Source organism: Solanum lycopersicum, chromosome 1 (assembly GCF_036512215.1).
Source record: "Solanum lycopersicum chromosome 1, SLM_r2.1".
In the NCBI taxonomy this organism is placed as follows: domain Eukaryota; kingdom Viridiplantae; phylum Streptophyta; class Magnoliopsida; order Solanales; family Solanaceae; genus Solanum; species Solanum lycopersicum.
Genome location: NC_090800.1, coordinates 92457536 through 92476213, shown reverse-complemented (window position 1 = coordinate 92476213; position 18678 = coordinate 92457536). Strand labels below are relative to the sequence as shown.

Sequence of the window (18678 nt, the reverse complement as noted above, 5' to 3'; positions counted from 1 at the left end):
CTCAAGGATTACTTGTTCATATTATATTCAATTTCAAATTTTAATCGTAAATTTTCCATTTAATTTCCTCGGAATTGGGAAATCAAAGCACTGCCAGCTGGCACCTTTTGATTGGGGCACATAATTCCTTCCATATTTAAACGACTATTTAAATTATAATTTCACATCACACGTATAAAAATACCCCCTTCCCTATTTATATCATATGTGTGCTTACTTTAAAAAAATAAGTAGTTCTTAATCTTCGTAATTTTACAAAATTAATGTATAAATGATATTATTATTTTTATTTTATCTTTGAGAATTATGGTCTCAAAAATAAAAAAATTAAATGATTAATACATATTTAATTATTTTCAACTTCTAAACATTTAGTTTATACTAAAATTATGTTACATATCTGTTAAAATTTTAATGCTATATATATGTTATATAATCAATTTTATATTACGATATGATATTCAATATTTCATTATGTTATTTTTTGATATCAATAGCACACCAAATATCATAATACTAAAAACACGATATTATATAATAATTCGATATATATAATACCGTGAGTTTAAAGAGAGAAAAAAATAAAGGACAAGAAAGAAAAGAAAACTAATATGGCCTTTAGTAATTGACTCGTCAAAAGGAGCTGTCCAAGATTCCATGTTTTGAGCTTTAATTAATCACTCCGTACCTATGAATTTGGGTCAACAGTAAAAGACAGAAATACGGATAAAACAAATAATAGTACTATTAATTCCATAACCAAACAAAAATATTCCTATTTTGTTTCTATAATTTTTCTTATTTGCTTCTCTTTTTAGCAGATTGAGACACAAAATTTTTATTTAAGTACTACTATAAAAAAAAAAGAATTTAAAGTACTAATTATTTAGACCAAGGCGTTCGTTATGCAAACCGATCGCCTATTATTAAGATCTCAAGTTTAATCTAATTTGATTTTTCTTTTCAATATTTAATAGAAAAATTAAATAAAATGATCCGTTTTTGATTTAAAATCAAAATTTATCTTGATAAGTAAGTAATACCGAAATTTAAACTTAAAGGTAATTGGAATAAATATTCTCTTTTTCCACCTTAACCTTCAATTTATATCTTAGACACTGTAAGGGTATCATAACATTGAAGTTATTTAAGAACTTTTTACACTATATGATAGTGATACAAAATTTGATGAATGCAATGCATTAAAAGGATTATATTACAAAATTAGAAAATGATATTTTGTTTTATTCCAAAATGAGTAGTTTTCTTAATTTGGACATACTTCTTAAGAAATTATTCATTTTTAGAAAAAAAAAAAAAAAGAATGTGTTTACTACTTATTCCTAATAAAAAAAAGGCTAATAATTGGTTTTGAGTTATGTAAACTAGGAAAATATTTCGAAGAATAAAATCAACCTGTTCTTGAACTTCTTAACTTCGTCATTTATTATAAAAAAATAAAAACATTAAAACAGTTTATTCTGAAACAAAAAGTAATATTATATTGATCGTGTGTGATAGACCGAGCGTATAAGAATAATATATTAACACTAAATTTAAGTACATTGGAAATTGAAGTATGGTTTAGTGATAAACCTTATTTAGCAGTATTATTTTTTATGCATGGTAAATTATGACACTAATAATACATCATATTATTCTCACTATAGTAATATACTCCCTCCGTTCGAAATAATTTGTCATGTTACGTTTATCGAAAATTAATTTGACTAATTTTCAAAGATAATTAGATCACATTAATTCGATATTTTAAACAAAAGAATTAAATATTCTAAAACTATATGAAAAGAACTATAAATTACAATTTTTTGCATATTAATATGATGAATTAATGCATCTTAAAATGTTAATTAAATTTTTTATAATTTAACTCTAAAAATAGAAACCATGACAAACAATACGAGACGAAGAAAACATATTTTATTCATTTAATACAATAAACAGAACTGTAAATAAAAAGCAATATTAATATAACTTATTTCGACAGTACTAATAAATTTTTATTATTATTATTATTAAGACATGCTATTCTTATTACTATTTTTAATATAATGTCAAAAACAATCTTTTGTGTTAAGCAATGTTTCTGTCATAACTCATAATAGAGTTAGTTTACTTTTGTGAAAAGGTGCAAAAAATTATCATGAAAAGAATTTATCTTATTTCACTTCTTGGACCTCTAAAATGGCAAGTCTTTCTATGATAAACCAAAAGAATAAACTTTGGATCCTTTATAAATCAACTTTCACTTTCCTTTTTCTTTTCATTTTCACTTTAAAGGGTTTCAACAAGACCACTGGCCTTTTTTTTTACACATCTCTGATTCTCACAGCTTTGGTAATTGTCAATCTGCCACAGGCTGGAACAATGTGCATATTTTTTCACACAGAAATTATTCACTTTCAGTCCCATTTGCTCTTTTTATCTTGAATATGTATACCCTTTTGGAATCTTGACATAGCGACATTCTTTTCTTGGTCTCATGAGTGTTATTTCCAAAAAAGGTATTTGGGTTTATCTGGTTTTTGATTTTTATTGTGTGGGGTTCTTGAATTCCTGTTTAATGTGTAATGTAGCTGTGAAATTGTTGTTTTGGGTAATGTTTTTGTGAATCTGATCTACTTGCTTTGAGAGATTTATCAGCTTATTGTAGTTATATTTCTTGATTTTGGAAATAAGGTGCATATGTATCTGTTTCTGTTCAGATCCATATTTGTTTCTTTACCAAAATGTCGATGTGTAAACCCAAATTTGTGCATCTTTTTTCTTCATACCACACTCATTAACACGTGATTTCACTATTCTAGAATTTAGAACCCGTAAAGTTCAAATCTTGGCTTCGTCTATGATTATTTATTTGTCTACTATACAGTGAACTTTGTCTGTCTGTTCAGTGATCTCCTTTCTCAATTCTCATTGGAGACAGAATGGTTACAATTTGAAGTCTTAGAAGGAAGATGCTAAGTTATTGATCTTTAAATGTTCTTTGAAGAGAAGTATTTTGCCAGTTGGTGTAGATTTAAAGACTTATAACTTGATATGATTCGATACATTATTTGATGCTTTTCGTTTTCTGTTTCACTTGTTTGTTTCCGTTTGTATTAACCAGTGAAACCAGGTTCATTTTCTTGACAAAATTAAAGCTAGAAACATGATTTTATTTATTCAGACCTTACTTGTTAGGTTGGTTAGAAACTTAGAATGTTGTATGTATGTTTAAATATCTTACTGGAATAGTACCTAGATCATTTTTGCTCCCTTTGCCTTCCTTCAAAGTCCACTTTACCACATTGAATATAAACCTCTTTTTTGACATTGTATATTCGAGTCTATGTAGTCCATTCTTTTTGCACACAGGTCTGAGATATTTGTTGTCCATTATGGCTCTCTTACACCAGTGTTACAAGTTGTTGAGCGCTATGTCCTTATTGAGCCCTTACTCATGACCAGTATTGAATGTGTAGATTAATATGACCTATTTGATAATTAAGTTCAGATATCAGCGTTTATATTGTCAAAGAGCGTGAATAAGACCGTATCATAAGAAGTTTGTATGGACAAATCAATTAGGTAGTCGTTTGCACAATAAACCTTGTTTTTAGTTCTGTCGGTTCCACTTCCACAACCATCCCCCAAGCTCATTCCTTTGGAACCTTCAGCAATCTTCAGTCTACTTGTCCTTCTACCTTTTCTACATCTAATTCAGAAGTTGAACCTGGTTCACCACCTTTTTCTTCTCAATCAAAATGATTTCTTTTTGGCCTTGTTCTTATCCCAAGATCATGAATGCAGGCATATTTTTGCTCAAAAAAGTTACGAAGATACTCCCTCTGTCCCATTATATGTCCCAAAAAATATGACACTTTCTTTTTTAGTTAGTCCCAGAAAGAATGATACAGTGCCTTATTTGGCAATATTTTATGACATTGTCAACATTTTACCCATGTTGGGTCCCACTTATTTAGCAAAAAGTCCACAAATGTGTACTCTTCTACTTTAAAAATTTGTTTATTTTAAGGACAGTTTTGGAACATATCAAAGTCTTCCCATATTTCGTTAACTCCATGTCCATTAAAACTACATCACATAAATTGGGACAGAGGGAGTATAAGATATGGACATATTTGTTTGTCAATTTTTTGGGATTGTGCCTCCTATATTGGCTGAACTTGGTGTAGTTGACACTTGACACTTGATTTTCTTGTTGCAGGTAGAAACTAGGTATTGAAGCATTCCTAGTTTTGCCTTGAACATGAAATCAAAATTAAAGAATGGCTTGTGTTCTGTGGTCCCTCTTCATTTACAAGGTGAATCCGCAACACGTTTTTGCATGTTTCCCAAAGTGAAGTCAGCTTGTTGTAGTCCAGGCAACACACCTGTTTACCTTAATGTGTACGACTTGACACCCGTTAATGGCTATTTTTACTGGGCAGGCATAGGTGTCTTCCATACAGGGATTCAAGGTGAGTCCACATTTGATTTTTGATGTATATTTTTTGAGATCAAGACCTATTTGGCTAATTTCTTGGACATTAATCTTGTTTTGTTTAGAGCATATACTTTATGTTAAGTTCTTGTTGGCCTAAAAATCCATCCTTGGTAAATTAATAATCTTTAAAGTTTAGAGCAACAACAAAATATTTGTGATAATACGAGTGAAGACAACAGATGTGGTAGCTTGCTGCAACTCTCTCTTGGCCACGCGTGTGTATCCCACTGACTACTCACACTGAAACATGCTCCTTTCATTAAAGGGAAAAACATGGTGCTGCCACATGTTGTATAGCACAATAATAGAGAATCTGAGTATTAGTTATCTGGGAAGTACATATTCAATTAGCCTACTTTTTTTCCTTGAGATGACGAGACAATAGTATCTTCTCGTACACATGTTTTCTCAAAATGCTCTTCATTAATAAAACATTAGTATATTTTACTAATGCTTTCATCATAAATGCAGTTCATGGTATTGAATATGCTTTCGGAGCACATGACTATCCAACAAGTGGTGTTTTTGAGCTTGAACCTCGACAGTGCCCTGGCTTTAAATTTAGAAAGTCGGTGTTCATGGGGACAACATATCTGGATCCTATCCAGCTTAGAGAATTCATTGCGCGCCAATCAGCCAACTACAATGGTGACACATATCATTTGATTGCTAAGAACTGTAATCATTTCTCAGATGATATCTGTTACAGGTTGACTGGGAAACGGATACCTAAATGGGTGAATCGGCTAGCACGAGTAGGTCTGTAATCTATCATCTGCATCGTGTTTCTTGTTCTGCTTAACTTCCCAACATTTAAATGCTTCAGAGTGCTAACACAAGCCTCTCTTACTGCTCCAACATAAAACTTCAATTGTCATCTTCTAGCAATCCTTTCTTTGATTGTTGGTTTTATTTTTCTTTTCTCTCTACTTATCTGCTATTGGGAAAGCTGAGTTATGTGCTGAATCAACTGTCAAGCTACATATGTCAGGCCACTTTTTTGGTTCCATGGACATAAATTATAACTAAGTTATTGCTTGGCAGAGACCCTATATGTGTTTGTATCTTGCGTGTCTCGTCATTCTGCTTGTTTAACTTAAGTTGTTGTAAATTTGAAAAGGAGCTAGAAAGTGAATTCTATTCATCTCTTCGTTATTACTTGATAAAACTGTATATTTCTTGTCTTCTAAAGTAAAAACAAACTCTTTTGGGTATTCCCATAGGTTCATTGTGCAACTGCATTCTTCCAGAAGCCCTCAAAGCTTCCACGGTACAACATGGCACAAATGCACAAAACTATGATAGTGAGAAGAGGAAACTAAGAAGCTCTTTCAACTGTTTGTCTTCAATCTCAATGCGTCAAGGTGAGAAAGAAGTATCAATATCATCGTTGTTCTTGCACTCCCACTATAAAGGATGTCTGCCGCCTTGGGAATCCAAAAAGTCTAGAAGCAGGTCTTTGAAGGAAGGATAAGGTCTTTGTTATCCTCTATATGGAAATCCTGTGTGAATATTGACTTCTTTGTCAGATAACCATTTCTACGTATAGCCATTCTGTCAGCTTGTTGAAATATTTGCCGGGCTCTCATTTGACTACTGAATAGTGCTTGCTGGCTGAGATTCTTTTTGGGTTGCCTGTGGTGATTTATGTACATTCTCTGAGTTCAGATTCTGGTGTCACGAGTTCTGCTGTCCAGTTCAAACTCTCATCCCGCGGAAGATCAAATCTCTGCATCAGTATTTTGAGTCCTAGATATGTATTTGTTTGTTTTTTCTCAGTCATTTGCTTGTTTGATACTTAAAACAGAGAGATTCTTGTTTCTCCTGTGGTAGAAATTTAATATTGAAGGACCATGAGCTATTTGCGAACAATTTTCTCAACCAAATTATGACAAATATACCAACATCACTTGCGTAAATTCCTGTTTATAATTCCCTCTATTCAATTGGCATTACTAGAATTACTGTTTATATGTTGTGTAAAGCATATTCTAACATGATTTCTGTAGTGACCCTGCGCATAATGAGAGCTTAGTGAACTGAGTTGTCTAAGTAGCAAAACCCGTAACAACAATGTCAACGCCTGTAATATATGGCTATGAAGTTGCGGTGATTTGTATAATAATAGGTGGGAGATTATGGCCAGCTTGGCAGTACATGTGCCATGAGTTTATCATACTTCAAAACCCATGAGCTGTCTTCTTAAGTTCTATTAGTTGTATCGTATCAAAAGAAATCTTTCGACAAACTAACAATCTTGATCTTAAGCTAATAAAATATCATTTACAACACTAAATATTCTAATTGGTTATCATTTTTTCTACGTGGTTAGTAATAATTCGTCTTGTATTTTGCTAACCGGAATATCTTTAATATGTATTTCATACATTAAAGAGATAATTAAGGTAGTTATATGTCGTAATAAAAGATGAATAGTAACTGTAAAGTTATTCGTCTGCAGAGTATAATTGTGTCAAAATCATTTGAATCGTGGAGTCCACTTTGAGGTTGGCAGCAAATTAGAACTTGCCAGAGAAGCTTCTAGTAGAAAGTTCAAAAAACAGTTGAGGACTTCTGGTCAACTCTGCTTGTGATAATCCAAGAATCAAGATAATCTAAAATAGCTAAAAGTCCCTATTAAATTCTCAATTCAAGAATTGCTCACAACCTATTTGGAAAAAGTCCCACTTGAAGAAAAAGTTGAAAACTTTGAGATAAAGGGTTGTAATAATTTTGGATTTCTTGATTAAATTCAGCTAATGGGTAAAGGAGGGGGTTGTATGCCAAGTAAGAACAAGTTTCCTATAAACGAATCAGCAGAGAGACCAGCGAGTCAAACTGATATTACAGGGTCAGAAGCAGAAGGGTCCAAGAAGTTGAGAATATTCATTGTGTTTTATTCAATGTATGGACATATTGAAAGATTAGCTAGAAGGATGAAAAAAGGGGTAGATGGGATTGAAGGTGTTGAAGGGGTTCTGTATATGGTTCCTGAAACTTTAGCACCAGATGTTTTGGAACAAATGAAAGTGCCCCCAAAAAATGATGAGATTCCAGTGATATCTGTGGATGAGCTTATGGAAGCTGATGGATTCTTGTTTGGATTTCCTACAAGATATGGATGTATGGCAGCTCAGATGAAGGCATTTTTTGACTCCACAGGGAAGTTGTGGAGAGAACAAAAGCTTGCTGGATTGCCTGCAGGGTTCTTTGTCAGTACTGGTACACAAGGAGGTGGGCAGGAGACCACAGCGTAAGTCTGTCTTCTGTCATCCATTTACTTCTCTTGATACTAATAATCGTTTCTTTTTATGTCATCGGTGATGTCTGATCAGTGATCACTGTGTGTAAGCTAATTGCAACTTCCAGTTGGATGTTAATGCATTTGGGCAATGACTAAGGTGTATGTGACATATATGTAAACCAAAAAAGAGGAGAGTAATATGACAAAGTTTTACATAATCCAGTTGATAGATACCCTTCAGATAATTGCTTCACCTAGTTGTAGACGGAAGAAACGAAGAACACTAGCAGAATCTAAGTCCACAACTTAACTGATAAGAGTGCATACTAGTGGCTAGTCAGAAAAATCATTTGCCTGCCGTACAAAATTGTATGTAGGCTGTAGCTCTCCATAGCATCCAAAGGATTGCCTTTAACTGTTGATCTGTTTAACTGGTACTGATTGAGTTAAAGGAATCCCTTCATCTCAATGATTTGCAAGGTATAATTGAGGAAGAAGGCTCTAGAGACCCAAAAATACTGTTTCTGATTGATCTTCCAACAATTACAATACTTAAAGAAATTTGGCTTTCCAACTGGCCTAAGGGATTTAACTATCTTGCAGTCAGATTTTTCTGTAATAGGTAATTAAGGCATCAAGAACACTTAACAATTGTCATATAGAATCCCATTTAGCAAACTGGTTGACTGCTATGGTAACTATTCATTATAGTGACAGAGATCTGTAGCTGTAGTAACTTCCTTGGGCTAATAGGTCTCTTGTGTTGTTATTGATCTTGCTGGTTTTGCAAGCTTGGGAAGTCATCATGCTAATGGATACATGTCAAATCTTGGATGAATAGGATGGTGATTACTTAGTTTATGAAAATGGCTTTGCTAGTATATGTTGTTGTAGGATCCTTAAACAGGACATTATATCCCAAACAGTCTATGAAAGACTATAGTTGTACTCTTATGCAATCTCTATATCCTTTATCTTCTGTTCTATTTTCTTCTTTCTGATGATCCACTTATATTCGTCTTCCAATATTAATCATGCATCCAATTGGGGAACAAAGCTTGGTCAAGGACAATCTGCTTACGAAATCCAGTGGACCATATTGAAATGTTTCATTTTTTGTATTTGCAGCTGGACAGCAGTCACTCAGTTAGCTCACCATGGAATGCTGTATGTTCCAATAGGATACACATTTGGAGCAGGAATGTTTAGAATGGATTCAATAAGAGGAGGCTCTCCATATGGAGCAGGAACTTTCTCTGGAGATGGTAGCAGGGAACCTAGTGAACCAGAGTTTGCGCTGGCCGAGCACCAGGGCAAGTACATGGCAATGACAGTTAAAAGATTGGCTCAGCACTATTCCTTACCACCTGATACTGCCAGCTCCCGGCGTTCTTAGAAATTGAAAAATGTCCATATTTACCCTTCTACTATATGAAATGTCTTAATATACTTTGGGCCATTCATACCTTTCTCGTTAAGAAATCGTCTTTGTATCTGTTTTTGCCTTTAATAGAGCTCCAAAGTGAACCGGATGATAAGGTTTCAATTTACCCCTCTACTTTTCACTGTACTTTAAAGTTACCTCCTTCCGTTATACTTCAGGTTGGAGTTCCGTTAGGGGCGAGAGCGAGAACGGCAGGGGTGTGGATGCCCTTCAAAGGAATTACACACAAGTAAACTCAAGATCTTTCATTTAGTAGAGTTGTAATTTTACCCTTTTTGGTTTAGAGACACCCTACATGTAATTTTTGTCCATTCCTAAAAACATTTTCGAAACTTAATGTATCAAAATTTGTGTGCCCTTAGAAGTTAGAAGGTAGTATTTTTTTTATTTATTAATTTGATTTTAGATTTTACAATGGGTTAGGGGAGGGGAGGATGGAATTTGATGTATTCTTGAAGTATACTATTTTTTTTATCTATTTTGACCTCTCTTGTTCGAAGAGTATTTTGTGATCAAATAAAGCATTACGATAAGCACATTGATTTCAAGTTGAACATCAATTTCAAATGCTAATAAATTAAATTTTATATTTACTGATTCTTTTAAAACAAAATACACAGTTTGAACAAAAATTATTCAAATATACTGAATTTATATTTGGACTTCTACCTTTATTCGTGATGGTAACACTCATTAATTGTTTTATTTTATTGAATTAAATCTATTAAACTATATTTGATAACAAAAAAAAAGTCATTTAACTTTGCATAAGTATCACTAAAGATAGATTTTATTTGATTAAAAAGTCACATAATTAGATTTGCCTACATATAAGAGAAACAATATTATGATTAAAGTCGTGTCTCTTTCTGTTTCATCCTTATGACATTTTGGTGAGAACAAAATGAGGAGGAGACTTAGATTATTCGATTATGTGAAGAAATAATTCACAGATGTTCTGTAAGTAGGTGTGAAATATTGTTTATAGTGAGTTTACCGGGTGATAGAGGTAAGTTGAAGAAGTCTTAGGAATAGCTGATTAGATAAGACATGCCTCGCCTGTAGCTTATCAATAGTCCAATTCTAGATAGAAAAAATCGATAGGTCGAGAATTAAGATAGAATGTAGTAGGCTGAGAGTTGTCTAGTTTCCTTTTTAGTATTATTACCGATAATCTTTTACTATTTTAATTATTCTATTATTTATTATTATTATTGTTCTACTCTTCATTATATCTGACATGACTTTTTCGTTACTATATTGGACCTGATGGTTTAACACAAATAATTACCTTCAGAAAATTGGGGTAAAACTGCGTCTATAAAAACTCGAGTGAGTTTTTCTTTACCAAAAAAATAGTTTTGTGACTTTTGTGCAATAAAGCGGAAGTTGAGTGATTAACCATGATTAATTGTGAGATGCGATTACCTTTCGTTTTACCTGAACTGTAAACTTGTTATCGGCTTGGTTCGAAGACTGAAAAACTCTCGTCAACTCTGAAGTGGAGTGAAGGGTTCTTTAAGCTTCAAATCTCGCTAAACCCTAGTGGGCTTGCGAGCATTTTCAACATGTCTCGAGCGCTAGCGATCCTCAGTTTCCTTCTTCTTGCGGTTCTTGGCAATGCATTTTCCCCTGAAAACCCCACAGATCGGAAAATTTTGGTTTTGCTCGATGATTTATCCATCAAATCTTCACATTCTCTCTACTTCCAGTCTCTACAAACCCGTGGTTTCGATCTTGATTTCAAACTCGCCGATGATCCAAAGATCGCGTTACAGAGATACGGACAGTATTTATATGACGCTTTAATTCTCTTCTCACCTTCCATTGATAGTAAGACTCTTACGCTAGATTTTAATGATTCGTACTGTTTTTAATGTTTTATGTTACATATGTGTATAGATCCGAGCTGAATGCAGTGTTTTCAAGTGAACCTGTTGCGAAGGGATAGATCGAAATGGGTTAATTTTTTTGGGTGTTTATTAGCTGTTTTAGGTAGATTAATGTCGTTTTTTTTTCTTTTTTAAGGTTTAGGTGGATCTCTTAATGCGGCAGCTATTCTGGACTTCGTTGATTCTGGCCATGATTTGATCCTTGCGGCTGATGCATCTGCATCTGATCTAATTAGAGAAATTGCTACGGAGTGTGGGGTTGATTTTGATGAGGTATCAGAAAATGTTTCTGTTACTTATATTTTTATTCAATCAGACAATTTTACTTATTAGGCCAATTTCATACTAGAAAGACTTGTGTTTTGAGTGAATGAATCCATATTGAATACAGAGACCCCTTTGCTTTACATTTTTACTGTGGTGAAGTGAATTTGATGGGATTCTCTTTGGCTACTGATGATGTTATTAATTTGATAGGGTTCTAAAAGCAAATGATGAACATAATTTTTTTGATTTTCTGACCCCCCTACACGTAGTCAATCACTTTCATTCTTATGGGTAATTGCATCTTTGTGATAAGTATCCTCGTACTCCTCTAAAGTTAAGCATGGCAGTTAAGCATGACATGCTGACTAATGTTTTTCTACTCCATATGTTCTACATAATAGGATCAGTCAGCTATGGTCATTGATCATACAAGCTTTGCAGTTTCGGATACAGAAGGAGACCATACCTTAATTGCTGGTGATGATTTCATTCAATCTGATGTAATCTTGGGCAAAGAAAAGATCAAGGTAAAGCACTATATTTCATCTATAATAATCATGATTTTTGAGTCTACTCTTCTATTTAATCATGGAATCAACATGATCAATAAAATATTAGCACATAAGTGTAGAACCCATTCCGCATACCGCTTTTAAGGGCTGATGGCCCAACTATAGGAACATACCACATGCCCAAGTGGGGAAGAGCCAACATCAACGTGCCTAACCATCCAAACAATGTGATCTCTTAAGAAGATGCTATATCTATAATTTAACTGGAAATGTTTGGACGAGTTTGTTGTGATCATCTTTCCCTTAAGATTGAAAGAAATAATTAGCAGTTTGTCTTTCTAGAGCTATCGCCTAAAAAAGGATTTTTTTTACTTATTTATAAATGTATTCTGTTGATATGTAGAAATACTGATATTTCATAACATGTAGCAATTTTAGAGATCAATTGGATTGCCCTGTCCCACAAGAGAATGGCCGATCCTCTCTCAACATTTAGCAATGTTTGTTTGCATTGCAGAAGAGTTGTTTCTTTCCTCTCAACATGGGTAGCTATCCATTTCTTTTTTGCTTTCAATCTCCCATTTTGGAATCGTATCTACAGTAATAAGCTGTGAAAACTCTTTGAAGCTGATACATTCAACCAACCACTGTCATTTCACTCACTAATTTCTTAAAGATTTTAGAAACCTGTATTGTAGAGGTTTTTTACTTCCCTAGCACATCTTATGTGAGACTTAGTATTTTGCAATTCTTTCTCTTGTTCTTTTTGGTTCATTTGTGTATTTGTCATGTTCGTTGGATTGTATCCTTGCAATTGTTTGTTTTAGCTAATATATATGCTAATCCACATAGGGAAGTCATTGAAATAGTGACTTAAATTTCAGAAAGTACCACAATTTGTGTATTCTTTAGCTGTATACAGTATACCACTCTCGTTCAGTCGATTATTCTTGAAAACAAGGGTGCTCTATTTTTTTACTGATAATAAAGGAACAGATTATTATTCAAGCGATAGAGTGCTTAGCCACATGGATAAACTTATACTAGACCTTCAATTAGAGCTACAAGTTCAAAATTCTTCAGGGAAGTTCTGTGGAAGGATCTGGAACCAGATCATTATTAGTACACATAGAAGAAGGTTCTTTGTTGATCTGTCTATGGGATAGGGATGGGGAAGGGAGGAGACTGAAGATTAAATCCCTCAGAGTGTTCATCTTCTCTTTATAAAGCCCGGATAAAGACCAATGATCTTGAGTAATCGATATGATGTTGCAACTGAAACGATCAATAAGTATCAGTATTTTTTTCATGCTCATTGTAAGCTCTATTGTGCTCTCTTTCTTAGGTAGCTGCTTTTGTAAATAATACAAGGATTGTGATGTATCCTTTTCTAGAAGGTAAATAAATTGATGAATATTAGGAAACTCTCATTCTAAGGTGAAGAAATGGACTAATACCGGAGATTTTTCCATTACTCTTGTATAATAATAATAGGAAAATCTTACATAAACCAACAGTTCACCAAAGAGGAGAGAATCTATAACTTAGTATAATTCACTGTGAATGACACCAAATCTTCTGTATATATAAACTAGAACCTCAAGGATGAACCTTAGTGAATTTAAATTTGAGAGGCTATCCCAAATGCATGTTGCCATTTTATATCCTTCAAATTCAAAAGCTCTCATACTTCTCTCTTTCAATAGAACCAACATAAGTGCTAATAAGGCAGATTCTCAGAGGTCCTGTATCTTATCATATGTGTATCAAATAGGAGTCGGAATCTAACCTGAGGTGCCAGATTAGACCAATGGAATTTAATCTATCTTGCCACATTTAAAGTCAATAAACAAAGGCTTCTCAATTTATCTTCAATAATTTTTATTTTCTTTTAATGATTAATAATCTCGTCATGGAATCAAATGCACTATTTATCAGGTATATATTTAACCTCAAGTTTTCAATTAAAAATTAGTTCATGAATCATGACAATGAAGGCAAATCATGATGTCAAAAAAAAGAGTATGCAGTAATAGTATAAGGTCGCAATTGGAATAGATCAAGCAAGCTCGAATTGATGCAATAAGGAACCTATTTGGCCCAAGCCCTCATTAAACAATGTTCAATTTTTGAGGTGGTCTTACTTGAATATGGTCTGTTCTATAATCTCCTAACGTAGACCTTTCGAGTTTTACAATGTGCATTTTTGAGGCATTTATTGGCATTGGGTCATAAACTTTGTATGTACAAACTTCACAGTTACCTTTTACATTTTTTACACTGGCATGTGATTGTGTAACGGATGATACAGCTCTTAAGTCCTGCTGTGATGGAGCAGCATGTTTCTAATACATATTTCTGTTATATAAATCTAGGCTCCTGTACTCTTCAAGGGGATTGGTCACTCTGTAAATCCGGCTAATAGCTTGGTAAGTTTCTGCAAGTTCTTTCTGGACATACATGTATGTGAAGTACATTCTGTATAGTTATTTAATATCAAAGAGTGCATCCATCATGCTTGCAGGTGCTGAAAGTTCTCTCAGCTTCGCCTTCGGCGTATTCAGCCAATCCTAAATCCAAATTATCAACTCCACCAACACTAACCGGATCTGCAATCAGTCTTGTTTCAGTTGTGCAGGTGGTTCATCCAATATGTGACCTATTAATATTCCTGATCATGTTCTTTAATTTCTACCTGTTCAATTACCTGAGTCTTGGATGTCTTTCTGTTAATTCAGATTATTGACCTTGAACCTCAAAAGTTGTTCAACTGGTGCTGTTTACCTTTTTAAGATAATGAAGCCATGCAGGGATGCTTGCATAGAAGTTAAGCAGAAAAAGAATCATGTTACTTTTTTTAAAGAATAAAGAAAAAGGGAAGATGGAAAGGTGTAAGCAGAAACGCCTCTCTACCTCCATGAGGTAGGGGTAAGGTCTACACTATACACTCCCCAGAACCCCATCTATGTACTAGTTATGTTATTGTTGTTGGAAAGGTATAGGCGATAATGTTATACCTTTTGCAGTAGCTAGATCACATTTAGATGAAATTTATCTGATCTGGTCAGTATGGTGATGATATATCATGGCAATTTCATATGTAAAGACTGCATACTTTGCTGACAATCTTTGCCTCATAATGCTACCCCTGGCCCATCACCGTCCTTCCTTTTGTTGCTCAACCATTAAATGATGTTTAAATAAGATCAACAACACACCCAAAAAAAGTCAATGACGATTGTTTCCAATTGCAGGCAAGAAATAATGCTCGAGTTCTTATATCTGGCTCCTTAAGCATGTTTAGCAATCGGTAAGTAACTTTTGAGGCTTTAGGTGGAGTAATATCTAATCTGAATTGCTCAAATTGACAAGCCTTTTTCTCATGTCCAGATTCTTCAGATCTGGGGTGCAAAAGGCTGGAAGCACAATCAAGTAAGCACTCGTAGTTACTCTGTTGCTTCTGTTTGTTTGACATGATAGTACCTTGAGTCTGATGTGTGTGGAAGCCTCAGCTTGAATTGACTTAGAAAATGAAAAAGAAAACAAAAATTAAAAGCCTGGGTATTGATTGGACTTCTCTAAGACTGAAGCTGCTAAGCACATCATTGCTATGTCAGTAGTGTATCCATAATCTGTGAAAAAGTTCTCAACTATTGGCATCCTGATATGGACCTGTATTTTCCTGTTTTGGCTACCAGAAAGAAGTTCACTAACCAAAAATATTTGTTGGATGTTGGAAGTTCTTTCGTTGTTGTAATTACTAGAATGTATTGTAAGGTTTTCTACTTGGTATACTCTTCAATGTATTGTAAGGTTTTCAATTATGCGGATCTACACAATTTTAGTTTGAACAGTGTGTAATTTGATGTGATTTGATTTCTTTTCTCAATTTATTTGTTCACTTAATGCTGCTAAAGAAGCAATATCTTGAAGCTAATTGTGCCTCTTACTGTCCTCTTCCACGTAAAGTACAACTCTGTTTGTATTGTTTATGCTTTCTGACTTGATTGACCATAAATTTATCCCGTGATCGCAGCCATGAGAAATCTGGTAATGAGCAGTTTGTGACTGAAATTAGCAAGTGGGTCTTCCATGAAAGAGGCCATCTCAAGGTGCAGTGTCAGATACAAGTTCTTAATTCATATCCACTTGCTTCTTTATTTTTAATGTTTTACTTTGGGCTGTCTTGTAGTCATAAAAGAAATGCACTTCAATTGGCTGCATTTCACTATCCATATTTTGCTGTTCTCAATATGTGAATTGGGAATTTATGTCTATACACTTTCATATATAGGCTGTGAATGTAAGACATCACAAAGTTGGGGAGGCAGATGAACCTTCTATATACAGAATCAATGATGATCTGGTACTACTACACTGCAAGTTTGTTATAATCTATCAATCTTATGTTAGGTTCACTTAATGGTTTTGGATGTGTACTGAAACTGAGATTTTGATCCAAGGAATATTCTCTTGAGATTTATGAATGGTCTGGAACAAGTTGGGAACCTTATGTTGCAGATGATGTTCAAGTTCAGTTTTACATGATGAGCCCCTATGTTCTGAAAACCATGTCAACCGATCAGAAGGTACTCTTAAGTGCTCCAGAATTATCTTATGGTAGGAATTGTTTTAGCACTAGGATTAATATTTCTAATTTCATTTTCTATAGGGTGTCTATTATACATCATTCAAGGTTCCAGATGTTTATGGAGTATTCCAGTTTAAGGTTGAGTACGAGAAATTAGGAGTCACAAGCTTGAGCCTAGCAAAACAGGTATGTTCTTTCGAAATCTACAGGCACCATCTCTTATGGAGGCATATTTAACTTTAAAATTTTTGTTATCATACTTTAAGCTGGTTAATTGTTAGAAGAGGTAGGTGCAGTCGTTATTTTCATGTTTTACAGATTTTGTAGTGAAGAGCTAATATATATGCTGTATCAGTCACATTCTGGACACAAATTTATATAGGACTTTTGCTTTCCTACTTATTTGGCGAGAGAATTACTGAAGTGCTCGTAAATTACAACATGATTTAGAGCTTCTAATACTCTTTAGAATATACGGTAGTCTGTTGTCATTTACTCAAATGTATATGTTGAAGCTAGCATCACACACCTTATCATGAAAACATTTTTTTTTCTTTTTTTAGTTATCATGAATTTTTTCGTATATCTGCAATTTGTCTTGTTTCATCATTTGTTTTGTTGCTCTAATTCCCAAACATTGTTGGATGAAAGCAGTGAATATAGTCGTTGTTCATAAAAGATACTCGTTTAAGAGATATATTTATGAAAGCCATCGACGCCTGTGCTCTCCATGTTGCTTTAGTTTTTTTTTTTTTTAAAAAAATAATGGTTACAGTATAATATCACTTTAGCTTTGAAGTACAAGAAAATGACTTTTGCATTTAATTGGTCTTAACTATGTCATTTCCGAAATTCAGTCATGAATAATATAATAAAGGAAGTGGTTGACGACACCTTATATAGTTATTTGCATTAATATGGGGAATCTTTTTGCTTGCAGATTCCTGTTCGACCCTTCAGACATAATGAATATGAGAGATTTATAACAGCTGCTTTTCCTTATTATGGAGCATCCTTCTCTATGGTACTTCTCTCCCCCTCTGTTTCTTTCTCTCTCTATCTATCTATCTATCTATCAATCTCTTTGTTACACATTTTAATTGATTTGCCATCAGCATATTTTTAATGTACTCTATGTAGTTCAAACCCCTGCTTCTCTGCAGACAATTCCTCCTTAAGTTGTTGAGACTTAGAATATAAGGAGTCTTGTTATCTGATTTAATGAGGGTATTTATCTAACTTTTAACACCTAAAAAGTACAGATATGGCGGTAAATTCTGCTTAGTTATATCAGGAAACCAGGATACAGAAAATTTGTTGCAGCTGGTATCCTATTGTGGAAGTTTCTCTTGAGGAGTCTTAGATTATTAATTAATTTTACAAGATTTTATTTGGAAACCTAGAAAAATCTAAAGATTCTTAAACTTGGATCCTCCTCTTACGATGTTTAGAGTTGTAAGAGGGGGGGAGTCAAATGAAACATACAGGCAATATGATGACAACGTTTTGTCTTCTTATTTTATGATCTGATCTGTTGGATTATTTCGTACCTCTTTTCTATCACGGGATATTAAAAAGGAAGTGCTATTTAAGATATAGTTTGGTTGTTTTTTATCATGTACAAGAATATTTTGTATGATTGTATTTTGTTTGTATGATAGATGGGTGGTTTCTTCCTCTTCTCCTTGGTATATCTGTACCACAAGTAGTAGCTGCAAAGACGGCTGGAATTATGAAGAATCAAGTGCAGATTTTGTATTTGATGCTCTAACTTTTAAAGTTAGAAAATAGAGAATGTAGTGTTTCTTTGAACGGAAAAAAAGTAGTTTTACTTTGTTTAGCAACAATGGATTACTGGGAACTTGTATTTGAAATTACATCCACTGATAATTTTATGCATACAATTCCCAAGGAATTTTGGGTCTTGGCAAGTATTACTTTTTTGGGTTAACTGTGCAAAGGTTAACTAATTCATGCCCTACTAGTCTCTGAACTATTAATTTTTGTATCAAACCACCCCATAGTATATTTTTTTTACAAAAAAAAAAACTTTTTTGAAGTTTATAATCTAAAATAAAATTGATATTTGTATAAATACATGTTATCTCATAATTAATAATCCAATGAAAATTTGAAAATTAAATTATTTCTAACTAAAAAAAAAATGTATCATAATTTTCTTGACAAACTAGAAGGGAAAAAATATCACATTAAATAG

At 33.5% G+C, this 18678-nt stretch overlaps 3 protein-coding genes across 4 annotated transcripts; all 3 read left to right on the top strand.

Moving 5' to 3' along the window:
- The first annotated feature begins 2332 nt into the window (after positions 1-2332).
- LOC101243834 (PPPDE putative thiol peptidase family protein) lies at positions 2333-6429 on the top strand. 2 transcript variants are annotated; one of them, NM_001329467.1, is made up of 4 exons: positions 2333-2525; positions 4232-4484; positions 4982-5269; positions 5734-6429. In NM_001329467.1, the coding sequence occupies exons 2-4, from the start codon at positions 4274-4276 to the stop codon at positions 5982-5984; spliced, it is 750 nt and encodes a 249-aa protein (NP_001316396.1). In that variant the 5' UTR covers positions 2333-2525; positions 4232-4273; the 3' UTR covers positions 5985-6429. The 2 variants fall into 2 exon arrangements, with proteins under 2 accessions (NP_001316396.1, XP_010315299.1); XM_010316997.4 differs by having other exon boundaries at positions 2525-2617.
- A 286-nt stretch (positions 6430-6715) lies between these two features.
- On the top strand, positions 6716-9752 carry LOC101264681 (probable NAD(P)H dehydrogenase (quinone) FQR1-like 2). Its single transcript, XM_004230905.5, has 2 exons — positions 6716-7763; positions 8883-9752. Exons 1-2 carry the CDS (start codon positions 7270-7272, stop codon positions 9148-9150), a joined length of 762 nt encoding a protein of 253 aa, XP_004230953.1. The 5' UTR covers positions 6716-7269; the 3' UTR covers positions 9151-9752.
- An 873-nt stretch (positions 9753-10625) lies between these two features.
- On the top strand, positions 10626-18392 carry LOC101245405 (dolichyl-diphosphooligosaccharide--protein glycosyltransferase subunit). The gene is given in 13 exon segments (NM_001329468.1): positions 10626-11031; positions 11227-11363; positions 11759-11884; positions 14245-14298; positions 14394-14507; positions 15124-15179; positions 15260-15301; positions 15906-15981; positions 16164-16235; positions 16333-16458; positions 16542-16646; positions 17401-17484; positions 18122-18392. Coding segments are annotated over 13 exon segments (1305 nt in total). The 5' UTR covers positions 10626-10766; the 3' UTR covers positions 18170-18392.
- The last annotated feature ends 286 nt before the right edge of the window (positions 18393-18678 follow it).

Coding starts and splice junctions, on each gene's coding strand:
- LOC101264681 (XM_004230905.5), top strand. CDS start 7,270: ATGGGTAAAGGAGGGGGTTGTATGCCAAGTAAGAACAAGTTTCCTATA. Junction 7,764..8,882: donor GGTGGGCAGGAGACCACAGC/GTAAGTCTGTCT, acceptor TTGTATTTGCAG/CTGGACAGCAGTCACTCAGT.
- LOC101243834 (NM_001329467.1), top strand. CDS start 4,274: ATGAAATCAAAATTAAAGAATGGCTTGTGTTCTGTGGTCCCTCTTCAT. Junction 4,485..4,981: donor CTTCCATACAGGGATTCAAG/GTGAGTCCACAT, acceptor TCATAAATGCAG/TTCATGGTATTGAATATGCT. Junction 5,270..5,733: donor GAATCGGCTAGCACGAGTAG/GTCTGTAATCTA, acceptor GTATTCCCATAG/GTTCATTGTGCAACTGCATT.